The following is a 20,016-nucleotide window of genomic DNA, read 5'->3' on the forward strand; positions in this document are numbered from 1 at the left end:
CTCTTAAAGCTGATAAATCAAAAGTCTCTGCTTTTGTGCATTTGATATATGTTGTCATAGCTTATGTAGTTCTTTCTGTGACAGTATTTCCTTTTGAAAAGGTTGTAAGTTGCAACAAACACAGCAACCAGTTCCTTAGACTGGTAAAAGCCATCGCCACACAGGGTGTGACCCAACAGGTCTACATAGAGAGGGCAAGACTCCTGAAGAAAATATTTGAAGCTGTCCAACTAAAATCTAGTATGCTACAAACAAATGCACATTGCAACATCTCTACTATGATATAGAGAACATTGCAAGTGTTTATTTGTTAAAACAATGTTCTTCACTGTATTGCAATCTAATCAAACAAAGCACAAGGACGGTTGCATTAATCTCTACCTTCATTGGTGTCCTCCAGACTTCTAATATCTCTCATTTTGCGACTGCTGTGGAAGAAGGACTCAGCCTTCCTGACTCGGACTTCCTACGGCCAATCAGAGAAGACACCAAACAGGAAATAAAATATGTGCAGGGAGGGTTACCCACAGTTAGAGGCTGGGAGAACTTATTTGTATTGACACTGACCTTGGCAGCCATTGCTCAGCAACTCCAGTACACAGGGGTGTCCACCAGAGAGGATTCCCTTGTGTGAATTTCCCTCCAACATAATGCTCCAAGGACAGACCTTCACATTGAGGGCAGTCATTGCTTTTCGGGCAGGCTTGACCCAGAGTGATATTGGACATTATGTATCCTACTGTAAAAAGGCAGCATGTGTCTGGGAACTGTATGACCTGAGAAGAGGTGTACAAGCAGCACATGGCAGACTAGCATGGCAGGAACAACAGAAAACAACTTCCTGATCTACCGTATTTTCCGCACTATAAGGCGCACCTAAAAACCAAAAATGTTCTCAAAAGCTGACAATGTCCCTTATAATCCGGTGCGCCTTATATATGGACCAATTTTGAGCCACAACAAACCTAAAATTTATTTTCATAAAGTTTAGGTCTCGCAACTACGGTAAACAGCCGCCAACTTCTTTTTCCCCGCAGAAGAAGAAGCGCTTCTTCTTCTACGGTAAGCAGCCGCCCCCGTAGAAGAAGAAGCGCGCGGTGCATGCTGGGATATGACGTTTCATTTCCATTTGTGTGTTTCTGTAAAGACCCCAAAATGGCTCCTACTAAGAGACATGCTTACGATGCAGAGTTCAAACTCAAGGCAATCAGTCACGCAGTAGAACACGGGAATAGAGCAGCCGGGTGGACTGACAAAAGAACTCCAGCCGCTGGATATTGGTGTCAACAGGGCATTAAAAGCTAGACTGCGAACTGCGTGGGAACAGTGGATGACAGAAGGCGAACACACGTTCACCAAGACAGGGAGACAGCGCCGGACGACATACGCCACTATCTGCCAGTGGATTGTAAATGCCTGGGCTGATATATCAGTCTCAACTGTGGTCCGAGCTTTCAGGAAGGCAGGAATTGTCACTGAACTGCTGGACAACAGCAGCGACACTGACTCCATTAATGACTTCGACGAGACGGAGTCGGGCATTTTGGATGCCGTATTCGCCCAACTGTTTAATTCGGACACTGAAGAAGAAGAATTTGAGGGATTTGTGGATAAGGAATAACTTCAGAAAGTGAGCTTTAAATGTTTATTTTGTGTGACATTAACGTTTGAGCAACGTTGAGTCATTGATATTGTTATTGCTCTGCACTATTTTGAGTGTTACTATTTTGTGATTGCACGTTTGATTTACCGTAACACGAGTAAATCAGCTGTTTATTCATTTTGGGAGTGAACAGAGTTGTTAGAACGCTGGTTTGTAATATATTAATAAAGTTTGACTGACCTATCTGACTGTTTTGTTGACATACCCTTTAGCGCAGCTCCATCTAATGGATGCATAGGTGCGCCTTATATGTGAACAAAGTTTTGAAATATGCCATTCATTGAAGGTGCGCTTTATAATCCGGTGCGCCTTATAGTGCGGAAAATACGGTACTTTTAGCGGTGACATCACTTTCGTTATCGTAATATTTAATTAATAAATTATAGCAACACAATCGATAGTTTCTATGTCAGAAACCAGCAAAATAAAATTGCACAAATAAATGTGACTATTTTGGTATTGTTTGGACCACAAACTAGACTGTTTTGTTAGGAAATTGAGAATTCCAGTTCGTTCGTGACTGTAGATTCCTAATGAAGCCTTTAACTTGACGCTCCTCCAACTTTCTCCTGCTCCGCTTGCTGCGGCAACAACAAACAAAACTCCAGACGCTCCTCTTCGTTTTGTATAGTTTACTTGTGAACTTAATCATTCAAAAACATAAAACAATAACAATGTGGGAACAAATGAATGGCCAAATAAAGAGAGTTTGTTACAGCAAGAACTAGTTAGAAAAAGTAAGAGTGAGGTCAAAAAACTGTGTGGCTCAATTCCCCCGCACCTGACTGCCATTACCCATAATACCTTGTATCCAAAAAACCAACCTACCACACAGATCCTTCCGCCATATATGCAATCAAACAGTTACGTCATCAAATTATTTAGACAAATGTAATAATTACAAATAATGTGTACCTTATGATTATTCTAAGCATGCAAATAAAGTAAATAGTCCCATTTTGGCTGAATAAACAAAGCACATTCCATAAAAAATGTAAATGAACTCAAACAGCATTTAGGCTCCTACATTACCGGCCCCTAATTGTTATCAATGTCCTTGAAACATTACTTAAACATGTTAACTCAAATTCAAGGTGCCTAAATAGCCTTAATACTTCTCAAAGAAGCTTGTAGTCCTTTGCCCCATTCAACTCGAGGTCTTTGCTTCATCGCCATACTTTAATGATCTTCTGCTTCTTGAAGAATACATAGCTTTGTAATAGGGCGACGAAGCTTGTTAGTCTTAGTTTTCACTTTAACTTGACGAACGAGCCCGTCTCCACCAGGAAAAGTCTCTAGAATTCTTCCAAGTGGCCAGGAATTTCTGGGTGAAGTGTCAGCCACGATCAGCACCACGTCTCCAACACGAAAGTTTCTTCTAGGTGAAGACCATCGTTGACGTTCTTGAAGCTGCGCTAGGTATTCCTTACACCAGCGTTTCCAGAAGATATATCCGCAAGGTATTGTAGTTGCCTCCATCTGAGACTGGCATATTGGTCGCACGGATGAAACACTCCTGGAGGTAGCTCAGGTTTGACCTTCAGCAATAACAGATGGTTGGGTGTGAGAGCCTCCAAGTCGTTGAGGTCTGAAGATGTCTTTCTAATGGGTCTGCCGTTTATGCCTGCTTCGGCTTCACAAAACAAGGTATAAAGACCCTCTTCATCCAAAACTTGTTCCTTTACGGTAACACTCAGTATTTTTCTCACTGAACGGATTAGCCGCTCCCAGCTTCCTCTATGGTGAGATCCTGCTGGTGGATTGAAATGCCACTGGACACCTCTTTGTAGCAAGTGTTCGTAAATCTTCTTGGTGTTCCATTCTTTGATTGATTTCCTCATTTCGCTGTCAGCTGACCGAAAGTTGGTTCCGTTATCGGAATACATCTCTTTGACTTGTCCTCTTCTGGCGAGAAATCTTCTGATTGCGTTAAGACATGCATCGGTGTCGAGTGAGGATGCAACATCCAGATGTACGGCTCTTAAAGCAAGACACGTGAAGATGACGCCATACCTCTTTTTACATGTCCTCTTCCCCTCTTCACTTGGAACGGACCAAAGTAGTCCACACCGACTCTCGTGAAAGGTGGATCGTCAGGTAGGACCCTGCATGTTGGTAGATCTGCCATGAGTTGCTTTCCAGCGGCTCCGTGGAGTCTTTTACAGATGACACACCTGGACAGAAACCTTCTGATGGCTCCAATGGCTCCAGGTATCCAAAATTTCTGACGTTGATTGGCCATCATGTGATTCCTTCCGGCGTGAGCTGTTAGGTCAGGAATATGTCTCAACACATGTGTGAATCCTTAGGCAATATGGCTTGCTGCTTGGAGTAGTTAGGCATTGCTACACGGCTCAACCTTCCGCCAACTTTCATAACTCCATCTTGAAGAATTGGATTTAACTTGAAAAGTGAACTAATTTTCTTTACTCTTTGATTTTTCTCCAGCATCGCCCAATCTTCTTTGAAACTTTGTCTTTGACAGAACTTCACAATTTCTGTTTCTGCCATCACAACAGCATTTAGGCTTCTATCAGTGACGTCACTTCCCAAATACTTAATCGTTACAAATTCATAAACTATAGCAGCACAATCGATTGGAGAACAGGGGGGGGTGTAATCTTTAATAACTCAGAAACGAAAGCAGCACAAACAACCAATTCAACTGCACAAACCAGCACAAACAATGGGACTAGTCTGGGGAAGTTTTTACATAGTTCATGACTGTTTACATGTAATAACTTAATTACATGTTAATAGCATAAAAAACTAAATGTTAATAACTTAAAAACTATAATGGCAAGACCAAAAATATTTGCAGCACAAACCAGCAAAAACGCAACTTTTTGGACTTAATTAGGAGAAGGTGTGGGGGGCTCAGTGACCTTTGATTGACCTATAAAATAATATTTTTATAATAACTCGGAAACGAAAGCAGCACAAATGAGTGAGACTATTTCGATAGGGGTTTGCGAGGGGCAGGGGCCAACTTCACACAGGTGAGAAACCTGTGTAAAATTAGCTGAAAAAGTTATCATGCTAACAGTTAACAAGTGTCACATACCAAGTTATATGACTGGGGTAAACAGTTGCAAAACTAGCTTAAAAAGTTATCATGTATCACACACCATGTTATATGACTCTAAGATGTACGGCTGCGGAATTAGAGGGAAAAAAATTAAATTAGCTGAAAAAGTTCAAATCCTAACTGTTAACAAGTGGCACATACCAAGTTATATGACTCTAAGGCAGTGGTACTTAACCTTGTTGGAGGTACCGAACCCCACTAGTTTCATATGCGCATACACCGAACCCTTCTTTCGTGAAACATTTTTTTTTTTTAATTCTCAAATTCAAGACAAAAGTTATGTTTTTTTTACTGGTGCACAAAATGAACCGTGCATGAACATCACCTTGTTCAAAGAAAAAAAAAAACAGTGCATGACTGAAATGAAAATACACACCTGCAAATCAGTGTGACTTCTGCTGTTGCCTTTGAGAGACCAGTTCAGATATGCATGGCTTCACCTTGGCAAGTGCCACTATCCTTTTTTTCCTTAGCAAAGTCTGTTCCTTTTCTTCGTTTTCCACCCAGACATACAATACTAGTACACAGCTCATGAAAAACAATATTTTTTGTTATTGTCATTGTAAGTGGGCCAAAACACTTATATTAGAAAATTATCTCATGGAAATGACTGCTGTCATTTGAATATAAAAATAAATCATTTAACTTATTTAGTCAGGTTTGGGACAGGTGTGCTGCTGGTGTGGCACAGTGCATGTGCACGTCTGACGTCGCTCACATGTGCTCCACTGAATGCTCAAAGAGTTTTTGCGTTTGCTCGGGCATATGGAAAATTAGAGGGAACATTGTTTGGGGGTATCCATAATACGGAGAAGATTTTGTGTCTTGATCTCCGCGGCGGAGGCTCCGCCGAACCCCTGAGGCCGACTCACCGAACCCCTAGGGTTCGATCGAACCCAGGTTAAGAACCACTGTCTAAGGTGTATGGCTGTGGAATTACAGAAAAAAAGTGTCAAAACTGGGTAAGAAGAAATACCAAAATGCAGTATTTGTAGGCGTAAACATAGAAAGTAGCAAAAAAGCTGGCATAAAAACTTAGCATGCAAAAAACGTTAACAGTTAACGTGCGTTACTATCAAACTGGCACGACACCAACGCATACTGAAAAAAAACATGATTTTTGTACTGAGGGTGGCCCTGTTGTCTGTCTATGTTGTGTGCCCGTTGAACTTTTAGTTACGGCCCTGTACAAACACCAGACTCAGACACCTAGAGGGGAGGGGCTGTCAGATTTCCAATAATTGGAAAAATTAATTAAAGTTTTTTTTCTTTTAATTTGATTTGTAAAGCTTCAAGTGGGTTTTCTTTATGATAAAGGGAAAAAAGGCTTCACATGCGGTTTACGTCACTTCCTGTTGCAGACACTGCGTCATTACTTTGAGTATAGATCGATCCCTCTGTGCTAAGAAAGCACAGCCTGTAAGTTGCGCAACTGAATATCTTAGTTGTTCATGTTAGCATTTAAGCTAGCTACGAGCTAGCGCTAGCTTGCTTCTGCGGTCAAAAAGCAGTGTCATCTGTCCATTAGTTTGTCAAAGTGTGTTTATCAATCACCTTTTAACGTAAAATTTTATTTAAAACGGTAATACTAACCGTCGGGAGTTAAGTCCCTATTTAATGTTCTTCTTTGCATGTGCGCATGTTGTTGTATTTGTCACACAAAATGTTTTTGCCGTACAATAACCGAGACTGTGACAAACTTTTGGCAAAAATGTTCATCAAAAACAGAATTATACAAAAAGTAGGGCAGACCAAAACTGTTTAATTTTGATACAAAAAATGCCTCAAGACTGGGCTTAATAAAAGTCATTAAAGAATTGAAAACCTCCAATTACGGAAGTAGTTTCTAACAGCGGAGTGATATTCTGTTGTCTGATGCAGCCTGTGCTTGGGTTACCAGGTGGAGATGAGGCAAGCATTTCAGGAGGCCGGCTGTGTCTTCTGTGTCATCAGTCCGTACAACCCAACAACCAGCACGGCCAGCAATCAGCTGTCAACTCATTCCGCTCCAAAGACTCAAGTACTAGTAATGTAAAGGAGTTCACTACATCAAAACTATTGTTTGTTTAATCATGAACTGGTTAAGATTTGAATACTGTTTTTAATCAAGTCATAAGAAAGTGTTACTCTTTCTGAGGAGTATTTTATTAGCTAGTGGAAAAATGACTATGTTGATGAACAAATGTGTCTTAATCAGACAAGAATGTAAACGTCAGTTATTGCATACATGAATTGTACAGCAGAATTGACATGATTTGTACTGTAATCCATATTGTTTTATATATACAAACTGTTTTGTACACAAATTAAAAACCATGGTATTAACTTTTTGTCATGCATAAAATATATTTGTAATTAGCATCCCAAATAATTTTTGCGTTAGCAAAAGTTTGTACTAGCCATAAGTATGTGTGCATTCATATTGGTGGCTAATAGTTTGTGAATTGAGTTATTCTGTTACCTAATTTACAAAAGGTATCCTTATCCAGACTCCATCTCACTTGAGAAAAAAAACAGATTGTTTTTGATAACATGCTAGTTTTGGGCATATGTATTTGTTGAGCCTTTTGGGGAAAAAAGCGTATAGACACTCTAAGCTCAGTGGCCACATAGCTCCAAGAACATTCTGTTCGAAACCTTGTAATGCTGAGGTACTGTTACTATAAGTACTATTAATTGTAAGTGTTGTCTTAGTCTCATGTTCACAGCATGACGACAAGAATTGTTTGAATGTCATTTCTAATTGAACCAGGACGTGTATTGGTCGATTCATGACCTAATTTATGTTTCCTTTGGTTCTCTGCCAAAGCCAACCCGGCGGGCCAATCAGAGGACCTCCAACCTCTACAGTCATTGTCTAAGTTTTTTTTTAGAGATTTGACTATTAAAAAAAATCATTAGTCGATTACGGCTCTACAAATCTTACTTCAGTGGTTCTTTTTGTGACTTTTATATGTATGATGCTTGAAATGTCAATACTGGGGGACGCTAACAGTTGCACTGACAAATAAGGATGGTTACAAAAACTTGATTCCATAATGGCACCAAAAAGGAGTTTATGGTGCCTCATTTCGCAGCTAAATGAAGGCAGACTCAGATACCTGCAACAAGTGCTTGATGGTGATATTGAATAAGTAATGCAGGGTCCCGCTACAAGTAGACAATGGTGGTGAATAATAGGTTCTCAGTTCTCACTGTACTGGCAGCTGCAAATGATGACAGTTTGTTTTGACTTTTTTATTAAATAGAATGATGATCAATCACCATGCTCCGACCTGTTTCTAGATCAGGGCTTTTGGAGAAAGACTTTGCATTCGATGCTCATTGATCTGAAGTCTCAAATGACACCAAAGATGCCCTATTAGGTCATCTGCACAGCGTATTTGTCATGATGATTGATCAAAAGATACAAAAATTAGATAGGGCACAATTTTTATTTGCATTTTGTTCCTTTAACAGCAATGCTCACACATACACTCAATATTTTCTCAATAGCTCACCTTTGTATCAATAGTTACACTGTACAAAGTTAAGCAAACACAATACGATAAAGAAAAGGAAAATAAAACTAAATGTATGACGCTATGATCCAAGTGAAGTAGGACACAGCCACTGAAAAAAGTGATACATGTAAGGCAAATACTTGTTTTTTCATGAAGCAGTTATAAAATCAAAAAATATATAGAAAATAATTCATGTAAATTCAGACATTACAACAATCTCTGATATCAGTAAGTTGCAAAATGACTCATTTATTTCACATTCTGTTTCTTGATAACTTAATTTTTCTTTAAAAAAGCAAAGCTAAAAGGTTGAATATTTGTAGGTGAGTTTACAGCAGCAGCCATTATTACTAAATGTGGTCATTACAGACCGAGCTTGTATTTTTTGCTTGCAATTCTTAAAAGTATGTGGAAAACTGTGGTCCGTCATCAAAAGTTCATCTTCAATGAAGAGGAACCGCAGTTTCTCTTCAAAAGACAAACGTTGCAGAGACTTAAAATCTCGATTGTACGGTTGGTTTCCCAGTGAAAAAATGGTTTGTTTCACAAGCTTTTTGGCGCAACAGCCCAGATTACTGCAAAAGACTAAAATAGGCTTCAAGAGGATACCATCTCAAGGACCAGAAATATTGCTCACTGCCTTTTTTGCGTGAGCGCCATCAAGCCCTGACCAACAATTATCTGGCATCATTTTGCTGTCTGGCCGCTGTCAGGATCTCCTTTGCTCCTTTGCTTAGCAGCAATTTGGCCAAATCAATACCCAGCCGCTCAGCCTTGTCCTGAGATTCCCCGCCGACCTTGACGGTTGTGACGCCCACTCGCTGGCATCGCTCGTCCACCTCCTCTTGGCACTGGCACACAAGTTCAACAATGTCAACATGTGTTCAATCAAACCCCAGGTCACATCAGTCTAAAGACGAACATGCACAGTATTTGTAGGTATAGACCAGGAGAATCTCTGCCCATTTTGAGTCTGTGCACAAGAAAAAAAACCAAAATGTTTAGTTTGACTCTACTCCTTCTTAGTTTCAACACTGAGAACCACATTTTTTTCCTTTTTTACAACGAGGCGATGTTATTGAATATATTCAATGAGACTTGATAATGTACTCATCCTTCTACTATTAAGGTAAAAGGCATTATTAATTCTCTAGAATAAATTTACACAATCTCCGAGGTGAGGAAGCAGCTTACCATATAATATATAGCTGCATTAACTAGTTAGTCTTTGTGATCGCAGCGACGCAAAAAATAGTTTGTCTGCATTTGCGCTTATAACAACAATATCACTAAAACTAGGTAATATTCTGATCACGAGATGTAAATGGAGTATTATCGGCAGTTTTTAGATGGTTATTTAGAGGGCTTTATGGGCGGAAAAGAGGGCCTCACATTGACTCCATTGCAAGCAGACTTTTATTTCCGAGTTAGAATGCATTAAAAATAGAAAAGCATATGTCTTCTTGTCTTTTATATAAGGATAGGCAAAATTCCCCAAACAAAGTGCAGTTCCTCTTTAAATTAAAGTTAAAACGCTTACACTTAAATGGCATGCGCATGGATTGATTGATTGATTATCCATTTTGGCGGTGCCTACTGTAAAAGCAAAATAATTAAAAACTGTCACTGTCCAAATAGGGCAGCACGGTGGCACAAGGGTTAGTGCATGTGCCTCACAATACGAAGGTCCTGAGTAGTCCTGAGTTCAATCCCGGGCTCGGGATCTTTCTGTGTGGAGTTTGCATGTCCTCCCCGTGACTGTGTGGGTTCCCTCCAGGTACTTCGGCTTCCTCCCACCTCCAAAGACATGCACCTGGAAATAGGTTGATTGGCAACACTAAAATTGGCCCTAGTGTGTGAATGTGAGTGTGAATGTTGTCTGTCTATCTGTGTTGGCCCTGCGATGAGGTGGCGACTTGTCCAGGGTGTACCCCACCTTCCGCCCGAATGCAGCTGAGATAGGCTCCAGCACCCCCGTGACCCCGAACGGGACAAGCGGTAGAAAATGGATGGATGGACTGTCCAAATATTTATGGACTGGGTTTGCAAAACAACACAATTTACAGCAAAGGATGTTCACAACTAAAATTGTGGTTATGATTTCGAGTACCAGTGACTGCTCGCTGACTGCTCGCTGTTGATGTTGCGAAAAAAGCTAAGGATCGTTATGTGTGCTTCTAATTGTTTTACAGCTTTCTTTACTACTTCCCAAACATACTTAGTAGTCTTATTTAACTTGCAAATCACCCGATCTCTGTCTCACCACCCCTCTCTCAGCTAGCGCGGAGAAAGGCGGCGTTGGTCTGAAGGAATTTGCTCCCCGCACGTCGTGACCACTTCCCCGAAGACAGCAAGAACTTCACTCGGTGAAAGAAATACCGTGAGTATGGCTCCCTGCTCTTCGTGCACCAGTCTAATGGATAGGTTGGCTCTGCTAGAGGGCCATGTCCGCCAGTTAGAGCAGAGTAATCTCGTAACTTTAGACGTTGCGGACACATCTGCTAGCGTTAGCTGTAGCGAGCTAAATAGCCCCGTTTATAGCAACGGTGAACCGGTTGAGACGCATAATAGATTTAGCCCTTTAGCTAGTCCACACTTTAGTCATAGCGGACTCCATCACCCGAAACATAAAGCTTAGCAAAACAGCCACAATTAAGTGTATTCCCAGGTCCAGAGCACCTGACATTGAAGCTAATCTTAGGGAGCTAACTCGCAACAGGCCTAGTAAACACGTACGACAGGCTAATCGCACCACTAGCTATGCGAACATAGTTGTACACATTGGCTCCAATGACACTAGGATGAGACAGTCAGAGATTACAAAGAGAAACAGCTAGGACTTGCAATCTCGCTAGAAAGATGTCCAGGCATCGAGTACTTGTCTCTGGCCCCCTGCCTGTGAGAGGCAATGATGAGAGGTATAGCAGATTAGTCTCGCTTAACAAGTGGCTGCCTAGTTTTTGTAGACAACAGGGACTAACGTTTATTGATAATTGGCCCTCTTTCTGGGGCAAACCGGGCCTGCTGATGAGGGACGGCCTTCCCCCTAACCGGGAAGGCGCCATCATCCTATATAGGAACATAGATTATTGTTTGAGTCACACTTGACTAACTACACTAGAGCAAGCCCGGTCACAGGCAATTACAGTGTCTGTTAGTTAAGATAGAAATAGCCAGCGCCAGGCTGGAAAAACCCTGCACACATAGCATTTCTCCTAGAATAATACACAACTCACATAATGTTTTTTCTGCAATGACAGTGCCAGAGTTGGACATGCATTCTAGTGAGGTGGCAAATTATGATGCGTTCAGTGTATCGCAGCACCAAGCAAACAATCTGAAGATTCCCGTCGTATCAATTCCTAGACATGGTCGGAATTATTTAAAGCGCACTACGCAAAATAAACACAACATTATTAATATTACTACTACGGATAACTTTAACAAAAATTCCTCAAAACAGCCCACTACCTATAATATGGGCTTTTTAAACATAAGATCATTGCCTCCTAAAACGTTATTAGTTAATGAGGTCATTAGAGACAACAATCTTAACGTCATTGGTCTCAGCGAAACCTGGCTCAAACCAGACAATTTTTTTGCGCTGAACGAGGCATATCCTCCTAACTATACGAATGCGCATATTGCCCGCCCCCTTAAAAGGGGTGGGGGGGGGGGGGGGGGGGGGTCGCACTAATATTCAATGAAAACCTTAACCTTACCCCTAACCTAAGTAATAAATATAAATTCTTTGAGGTGCTTACTATGAGGTCTGTCGCAACGCTACCTCTCCACCTGGCTGTTATCTACCGCCCCCCTGGGCCCTATTCGGACTTTTATCAGTGAATTCTCAGTTGGTCGCTGAGCTAGTGACGCACGCCAACAATATAATTATAATGGGGGACTTTAATATCCATATGAATACCCCATCAGGCCCTCCGCGTGTGGCGCTCCAGACTATAATTGATAGCTGTGGTCTTACACAAATAATAAATTAACCCACGCATCGCAACGGTAATACGATAGATCTAGTGCTAAAATTCTAAGTTCTGACTCATTGTCAACAAGCTAATAATAATCAATAATCTTTAGCAGCCGCAACATTAATGCTTTCACAACGATGACTCTTGCTGGCCTGCTGCCTTCGGTAATGGCACCATTCCCAAATTATGTGGGCTCCATTGATAAATGATAAATGATAAATGGGTTATACTTGTATAGCGGTTTTCTACCTTCAAGGTACTCAAAGCGCTTTGACAGTATTTCCACATTCACCCATTCACACACACATTCACACACTGATGGCGGCAGCTGCCATGCAAGGCGCTAACCACCAGCCATCAGGAGCAAGGGTGAAGTGTCTTGCCCAAGGACACAACGGACGTCACTAGGATGGTAGAAGGTGGGGATTGAACCCCAGTAACCAGCAACCCTCCGATTGCTGGCACGGCCACTCTACCAACTTCGCCACGCCGCCCCCTAACCTCACTAACAACTTTAACGACGCCCTGCGTGAAACCATTGATAGTATAGCAACGCTAAAGCTAAAAAGGGTCCCTAAAGCCTTACCCCATGCTTTACAGAAGAAACTAGAGCACTTAAATTATCATGTAGAAAGCTGGAACGCAAATGGTGCGCCACTAAACTTGAGGTTTTCCATCAAGCATGGAGTGACAGTTTAATCATTTATAAACGCATGCTTACCTTAGCTAAAGCTAAATACTACTCAAATCTCATCCACCTCAACAAAAACGATCCTAAATATTTGCTCAGTATAGTAGCATCGCTAACCCAACAAGGGACTCCTCCCAGTAGCTCCACCCACTCGGCAGATGACTATGAATTTCTTTAATAAGAAAATTTAACTAATTAGAAAGGAGATTAAAGACAACGCGTCCCAGCTACAACTGGGTTTTATTAACACAGATACGACTGTATATACGACAGATATTGCCATCCAAAATAGTCTCTCTCTTTTTGATGAAATAACATTAGAGGAACTACTACGGCGTGTAAATGGGATAAAACAAACAACATGTTTACTTGACCCACTTCCTGGGAAACTTATCAAGGAACTGTTTGTAATATTAGGACCATCAGTGCTAAATATTATAAACTTATCACTTTCCTCTGGCACTGTTCCCCTAGTATTCAAAAAAGCGGTTATACATCCTCTGCTCAAAAGACCTAACCTCGATCCTGACCTCATGGTAAACTACCGGCCGGCCGGTCTTACCTTCCGTTTATTTCGAAAATCCTCGAAAAAATTGTTGCACAACAGCTAAATGAACACTTAGCATCTAACAATCTCTGCCGGTTTCAGGGCAAACCACTCTACGGAGACAGCCCTCGCAAAAATGACTAATGATCTATTGCTAACGATGGATTCCGATGCATCATCTATGTTGCTGCATCTTGATCTTAGCGCTGCTTTCGATACCGTCGATCATAATATTTTACTAGAGCGTATCAAAACACGTATTGGTATGTCAGACTTAGCCTTGTCTTGGTTTAACTCCTATTTTACTGACAGGATGCAGTGCATCTCCCATAACAATGTGACCTCGGGGTATGTTAAGGTAACGTGTGGAGTTCCCCAGGGTTCGGTTCTTGGCCCTGCACTCTTCAGCATGTACATGCTGCCGCTAGGTGACATCATATGCAAATACGGTGTTAGCTTTCACTGTTATGCTGATGACACCCAACTCTACATGCCCCTAAAGCTGACCAACACGCCGGATTGTAGTCAGCTGGAGGCGTGTCTTAATGAAATTAAACAATGGATGTCCGCTAACTTTTTGCAACTCAACGCTAAGAAAACGGAAATGCTGATTATCGGTCCTGCTAGACACCGACATCTATTTAATAAAACCACCTTAACATTTGACAACCAAACAATTACACAAGGTGACTCTGTAAAGAATCTGGGTATTATCTTCGACCAAACTCTCTCGTTTGAGTCACACATCAAGAGTGTTACTAAAACGGCCTTCTTTCATCTCCGTAATATCGCTAAATTCTTTCCATTTTGTCCACTAGCGACGCTAAGATCATTATTCATGCGTTCGTTACGTCTCGTCTCGATTACTGTAACGCATTATTTTCGGGTCTCCCTATGTCTAGCATTAAAAGATTACAGTTGGTACAAAATGCGGCTGCTAGACTTTTGACAAGAACAAGAAAGTTTGATCATATTACGCCTATACTGGCTCACCTGCACTGGCTTCCTGTGCACTTAAGATGTGACTTTAAGGTTTTACTACTTACGTATAAAATACTACACGGTCTAGCTCCATCCTATCTTGCCGATTGTATTGTACCATATGTCCCGGCAAGAAATCTGCGTTCAAAGAACTCCGGCTTATTAGTGATTCCCAGAGCCCAAAAAAAGTCTGCGGGCTATAGAGCGTTTTCTATTCGGGCTCCAGTACTATGGAATGCCCTCCCGGTAACAGTTAGAGATGCTACCTCAGTAGAAGCATTTAAGTCCCATCTTAAAACTCATTTGTATACTCTAGCCTTTAAATAGACCCCCTTTTTAGACCAGTTGATCTGCCGTTTCTTTTCTTATCTCCTCTGCCCCCCTCTTCCTTGTGGAGGGGGGGGACACAGGTCCGGTGGCCATGGATGAAGTGCTGGCTGTCCAGAGTCAGGACCTGGGGTGGACCGCTCGCCTGTGCATCGGTTGGGGACATCTCTGCGCTGCTGACCCGTGTCCGCTCGAGATGGTCACCTGCTGGCCCCACTATGGACTGGACTCTCACTATTATGTTAGATCCACTATGGACTGGACTCTCACTATTATGTTAGATCTACTATGGACTGGACTTTCACAATATTATGTCAGACCCACTCGACGTCCATTGCATCCGGTCTCCCCTAGAGGGGGCGTGGGGTCCTCTCCAAGGTTTCTCATAGTCATTCACATTGACGTCCCATTGGGGTTGTGAGTTTTTCCTTGTCCTTATGTGGGCTCTGTACCGCAGATGTCGTTGTGGCTTTTGCAGCCCTTTGAGACACTTGTGATTTAGGGCTATATAAATAAACATTGATTGATTGATTGATTGAATATACTCTCGTGTCGCTTAGTTTGTGTCAGTGAATGGCTATAAACGAACCAAGCTACGTGAAGCGAGAGTATAGTCCAGGCCCTAGTCCAGACCTGGGCATTGTACGGCCCGCGGGCCGCATCCGGCCCTTTGCGCATCCCTGTCCGGCCCGCGTGAGGCCAATCATAAATTACAAAATAAATTTAAAAAAGTATCTATGTCGAGTGTGCAATACAACAGTGCTGCTTTTGTTTTGAAAAGCGTTATTTGTATTACTTCCGTGTGGACGTATGCGCGTGTGCGATTGTGAGTGAATTGAACGGCGCAATTACAAATTACAAAATAAAGTTTAAAAAACATCTATGTCGTGCGCGCAATACAACTGTGCTGCTTTTATTTTGAAATGTGTTATTTATGCCGTATGTCCGGAGGGAACCTGTGAGGGAAGGTGCATAGAGACAAGTGATGAGACGCTAAAAAAAGAAAAGTTGATGAGGAATGGCGTGTTTCCAACAAGAGATGGACTGCCAAGTATTTCTTTACATAAATTAATGGTAAAGCCGTGTGCTTAATGTGTGGTACACAGGTTGCTGTGTTTAAATATCATTTTAATCGCCACTACACGAAGAAACACGAGGGAAAATAGCGGAATGTGTCTGATGAAGCGTGCGCAAGGGAGGCTGATGCGTTGATGGTAAAACTGCAAACCCAACAAGGACTTTGTGCCATATTTCACACCCCCAGAGATGCAGCCGTCAGGACAAGTTTCGTCATTTCTCACAAAAGCGCCAGAAAAAGTAAGGCGTTTTCTGACGGAGAGTTTATTAAGGAGTGCTTATTGGACTTTGTTGCGCTGATAATGCCCGGAGACAGGACTGTTTTTCGCTAACTTTGGATGAGAGCTCTGATGCAGTCAATTAAAGAGACAACCACAGGTAATGACTTGTTCACAGAGGTAAATGCGTGTTGGGACAAGCTGGCAGGTGTGACAATCCAATCCACTTTATTTATATAGCACATTTAAACAACAAAATGTTTCCAAAGTGCTGCACAACAATATTACAAACAATATTCAAATATTATCCTTAGCTCCACCAATGACTGAATAAAAAGAAAAAAACAATTACATATAAAACCAATATAAAAAACAAAATAGAATAGATATGATTAAAAACTATTTTTAACAACAGATGGTTGTCCAAATCTGATGGGGAAAAATGTTGGATAATGCAGGATAAAGTGACCTTAAAAAGCAATCTGCTTTTGTATAAAGTTAAGTTAGGTTAAATGAAATTATTATTATTATTATTAATTATTATCATCATTATTATTTATCTTATGGTATATCAAAAATAATATTGAGCAAAATTTAATTGAAATATTGTCGTGTGGCCCTCCAGCAGTGCTCGGGTTGCTTATGCGGCCCCCGGTGAAAATTAATTGCCCACCCCTGCCCTAGTCACTGCGTGCATGTTTTAAAGCTGTGTAACTAGATAGTACGTATGTTGCTATTGTTTCATGCTGCTTAGCAATAATGATGAAGATGATGTGACATACATAGACAGACATTCACAGCGCTTCACTTTTTTCACATTTCTGTTATGTTAGTCTTATTCCAAAATGGAATAAATTCATTTTTGTCCTCAAAATTCTACACACAATACCCCGTAATAACCATATGAAAATGTTTTGTTTTGTTGTAAGTACTTTCTGTATGCACTGTAAGACAACAGACACAAACAGATCCTTTTTTCACAGGAATTACCCCTTTGGGTCTCAAATGTTATGTAAACAAAAACGGTCGGCCAAGCATGTCAGGATCAGCTTAGAGAGTATGTTTTATTAAGAACGACACGATGCATCGTGATTTGATGAGTAGGTTGACAAACGGGATGGACTTCTGCGAGTTGCAATGTTTGAGTTTGTCTTTACTTGGAACATGCATTGTGTCACTTCCACAGGTGAGTAGTTACGTGCTACATTTACGCTGTTACAGTAACTATTTGGATTAAACGGGTTTGTCGGTGTAGTATTAATAACCATAGTTTCACTTTCACTTGAATATTTTTGTGAAGAAGAAACGCTACTTTTACGCCAATCGCTATATTTATTTTTATCTATTGATTACAGCTTGCAAAGACGTATTGTTTTGGTTTGTCAGAGAAACGTGAAAGCCAGTGCTGTCACATGACTCTGTTTCCCCCATCCAACGTAAGCACTAGTTCCGTTTGACTCCATTTCACCCAATCAAACGAAGCAGAGCAGTCACATGACTGCACTCAAGCTATCAGAGTCCTCCAACTATAAAAAGTGACACGATGTCGGGAGGCAGCACACCTCTTTAATCAATGTTTACCTCACAAACTACGAAAAAGACCAATGGGCTGTGATCTCAAACAGTAGAAATGTTTACATTTCAGCCTAAAATAATTCCACTTCCAACTGTAGAAAACAAGCCCTTTAGATCCTCCTACTTAGTGCTTTTTTTAAATCATCAGCATCTTTTAGAAGTGTTAAACCACTTTCTTACTGCATCCAACCTCGGCAGCAATGTCACACTGAACATGCAGTTGAACAATCTTAACACATTTAAAGCCTTTGCCATCAGCAGGTCATGACATAGTAAATGTCTGACAGCAGATTTGGACTGTCAATTTAAACGTTTTATCAGGTGATGAAAAGCCTATTTGAGTTTAAACTTAAATACATTCAGACTGTCCATTTTCATCTCCCCTTTATTATTTTTGTATTTTGATGCTCTCCTTATAACCTACAATCTGCCATTGCTTAGTAGTCCAAAACCTTTGTTCAGCAGTGTATCTACATTGTACTGTCTTTAAATGGTAAGTAGGTAATACTTGTATAGCGCTTTTCTACCTTCAAGGTACTCAAAGCGCTTCGACACTATTTCCACATTCACCCATTCATACACACATTCACACACTAACGGCAGGAGCTGCCATGCATGGCTCTAACCATGACCCATCAGGAGCAAGGGTGAAGTGTCTTGCCCAAGGACACAACTGACGTGACAATGATGGCAGAAGCTGGGGATCGAACCAGGAACCCTCAGGCAGCTGGTACGGCCGCTCTACCCACTGAGCTTTTACTAACAGTAATATGCTAAAATTACCAATATCTAACTATGCCAAGCGTACGACACCTAGTATGGACCGTTTGGACACCCCTGATGTATAATCCACATTACCTTAGCAGTAGCAGGGATGCATGTCTGCATGGTGTCCTTTAGACTCTCAGATCCATCCAGACTATACACACCACCTGTCAAGTAGAGCTGTGGATGTACGAGAACAAACAATCAATTCACATATTCTCAAATAGGGAGTCAACTAAAGAGGTTTCTGCTGGGTTTATCCAGCCAGACAGCTTCATGACTACCTGGTTTTTGACCACTGCATAATCTCCCATGGCATCTTTTTCTTTGTCAATCAATCAATCAATCAAACTTTGTTTACAAAACCCAAAACCAGTGAAGTTGACATGTTGTGCAAATGGTAAATAAAAACAGAATACAATGATTTGCAAATCCTTTTCAACCTACATTCAATACACTGCAAAGACAAGATACTTCGTTCGAACTGAGAAACTAAATTTTTTGCAAATATTAGCTCATTTGGAATTTGATGCCTGCAACATGTTTCAAAAAAGCTGGCACAAGTGGCAAAAAAGACTGAGAACGTTGAGGACTGCTCATCAAGCACTTATTTGGTACATCCCACAGGTGAACAGGCTAATTGGGAACAAGTGGGTGCCATGATTAGGTATAAAAGCAGCTTCCATGAAATTCTCAGTCATTCACAAACAAGGATGTGGCGAGGGTCACCACTTTGAGAATAAATGCGTGAGCAAATTGTCGAACAGTTTAAGAACAACATTTCTCAACGAGCTATGGCAAGGAATTTAAGGATTTCACCATCTACGGTCCGTAATATCATCAAAAGGTTCAGTGACCTTCGATCCCTCAGGCGGTACCGCATCAAAAATAAATGGTTATCAATCACCACATGGGCACAGGAAAACTTCAGAAACCCACTGTCAGTAACTACAGTTTGTTGCTACATCTGTAAGTGCAAGTTAAAACTCTACTATGCAAAGCGAAAGCCATTTATCAACATCAACAATCTAAGATGCATCAGTCCATCTAAAATGGACTGATGCATCTTAGATTGTTTTTGGAAACTGTTTTTGGAAACTGGACGTCGTGTCCTCCGGACCAGAGGAAAAGAACTATCCGGACTGTTATAGGCGCAAAGTTGAAAAGCCAGCATCTGTGATGGGGAGCACCAATAATGCTGACAGATACATACAGGTTTTGGAGCAAAATATGTTGCCATCTAAGCAGATCTGTTTCATGGACACTCCTGATTATTTCAGCAAGACAATGCCAAGCCACATTCTGCACGTTACAACAGCGTGGCTTCGTAGTAAAAGAGTGCGGGTACTAGACAGGCCTGCCTGTAGTCTAGACCTGTCTCCCATTGAAAATGTGTGGCGCATTATGAAGCGTAAAATATGACAACGGAGACCCCGGACTGTTGAACTTAAGCTGTACATCAAGCGAGAATGAAAAATACTTCCACCTGAAAAGCTTCAAAAATTGGTCTCAGTTCCCAAACGTTTACTGAGTGTTGTTAAAAGGAAAGGTGATGTAACACAGTGGTAAAAATGCCCCTGTGCCAACTTTTTTGCAAT

General features: G+C 41.2%; 2 protein-coding genes across 3 annotated transcripts in view; one reads left to right on the plus strand and one right to left on the minus strand.

Moving 5' to 3' along the window:
* gkup (glucuronokinase with putative uridyl pyrophosphorylase) overlaps positions 1–7,624 on the plus strand; it is a 65,742-nt gene extending 58,118 nt beyond the window's left edge. The window contains exon 23 of the mRNA XM_062067839.1: positions 6,652–7,624. Coding sequence (XP_061923823.1) covers positions 6,652–6,786 — 135 coding nt within the window. The 3' untranslated portion in view covers positions 6,787–7,624. The remainder of the gene's footprint in view (positions 1–6,651) is intronic.
* A 547-nt stretch (positions 7,625–8,171) lies between these two features.
* The window catches only part of LOC133663399 (porphobilinogen deaminase-like), a 29,541-nt gene continuing 17,696 nt past the window's right edge, over positions 8,172–20,016 (minus strand). For both annotated transcript variants that reach the window (XM_062067841.1, XM_062067840.1), the window contains 2 exons: positions 18,512–18,598; positions 8,172–9,105 (listed from right to left, as the gene is read on the minus strand). In XM_062067841.1, coding sequence (XP_061923825.1) covers positions 8,932–9,105; positions 18,512–18,598 — 261 coding nt within the window. In that variant the 3' untranslated portion in view covers positions 8,172–8,931. The remainder of the gene's footprint in view (positions 9,106–18,511; positions 18,599–20,016) is intronic.

This window comes from Entelurus aequoreus, linkage group LG13 (genome assembly GCF_033978785.1).
Source record: "Entelurus aequoreus isolate RoL-2023_Sb linkage group LG13, RoL_Eaeq_v1.1, whole genome shotgun sequence".
Taxonomy (NCBI): domain Eukaryota; kingdom Metazoa; phylum Chordata; class Actinopteri; order Syngnathiformes; family Syngnathidae; genus Entelurus; species Entelurus aequoreus.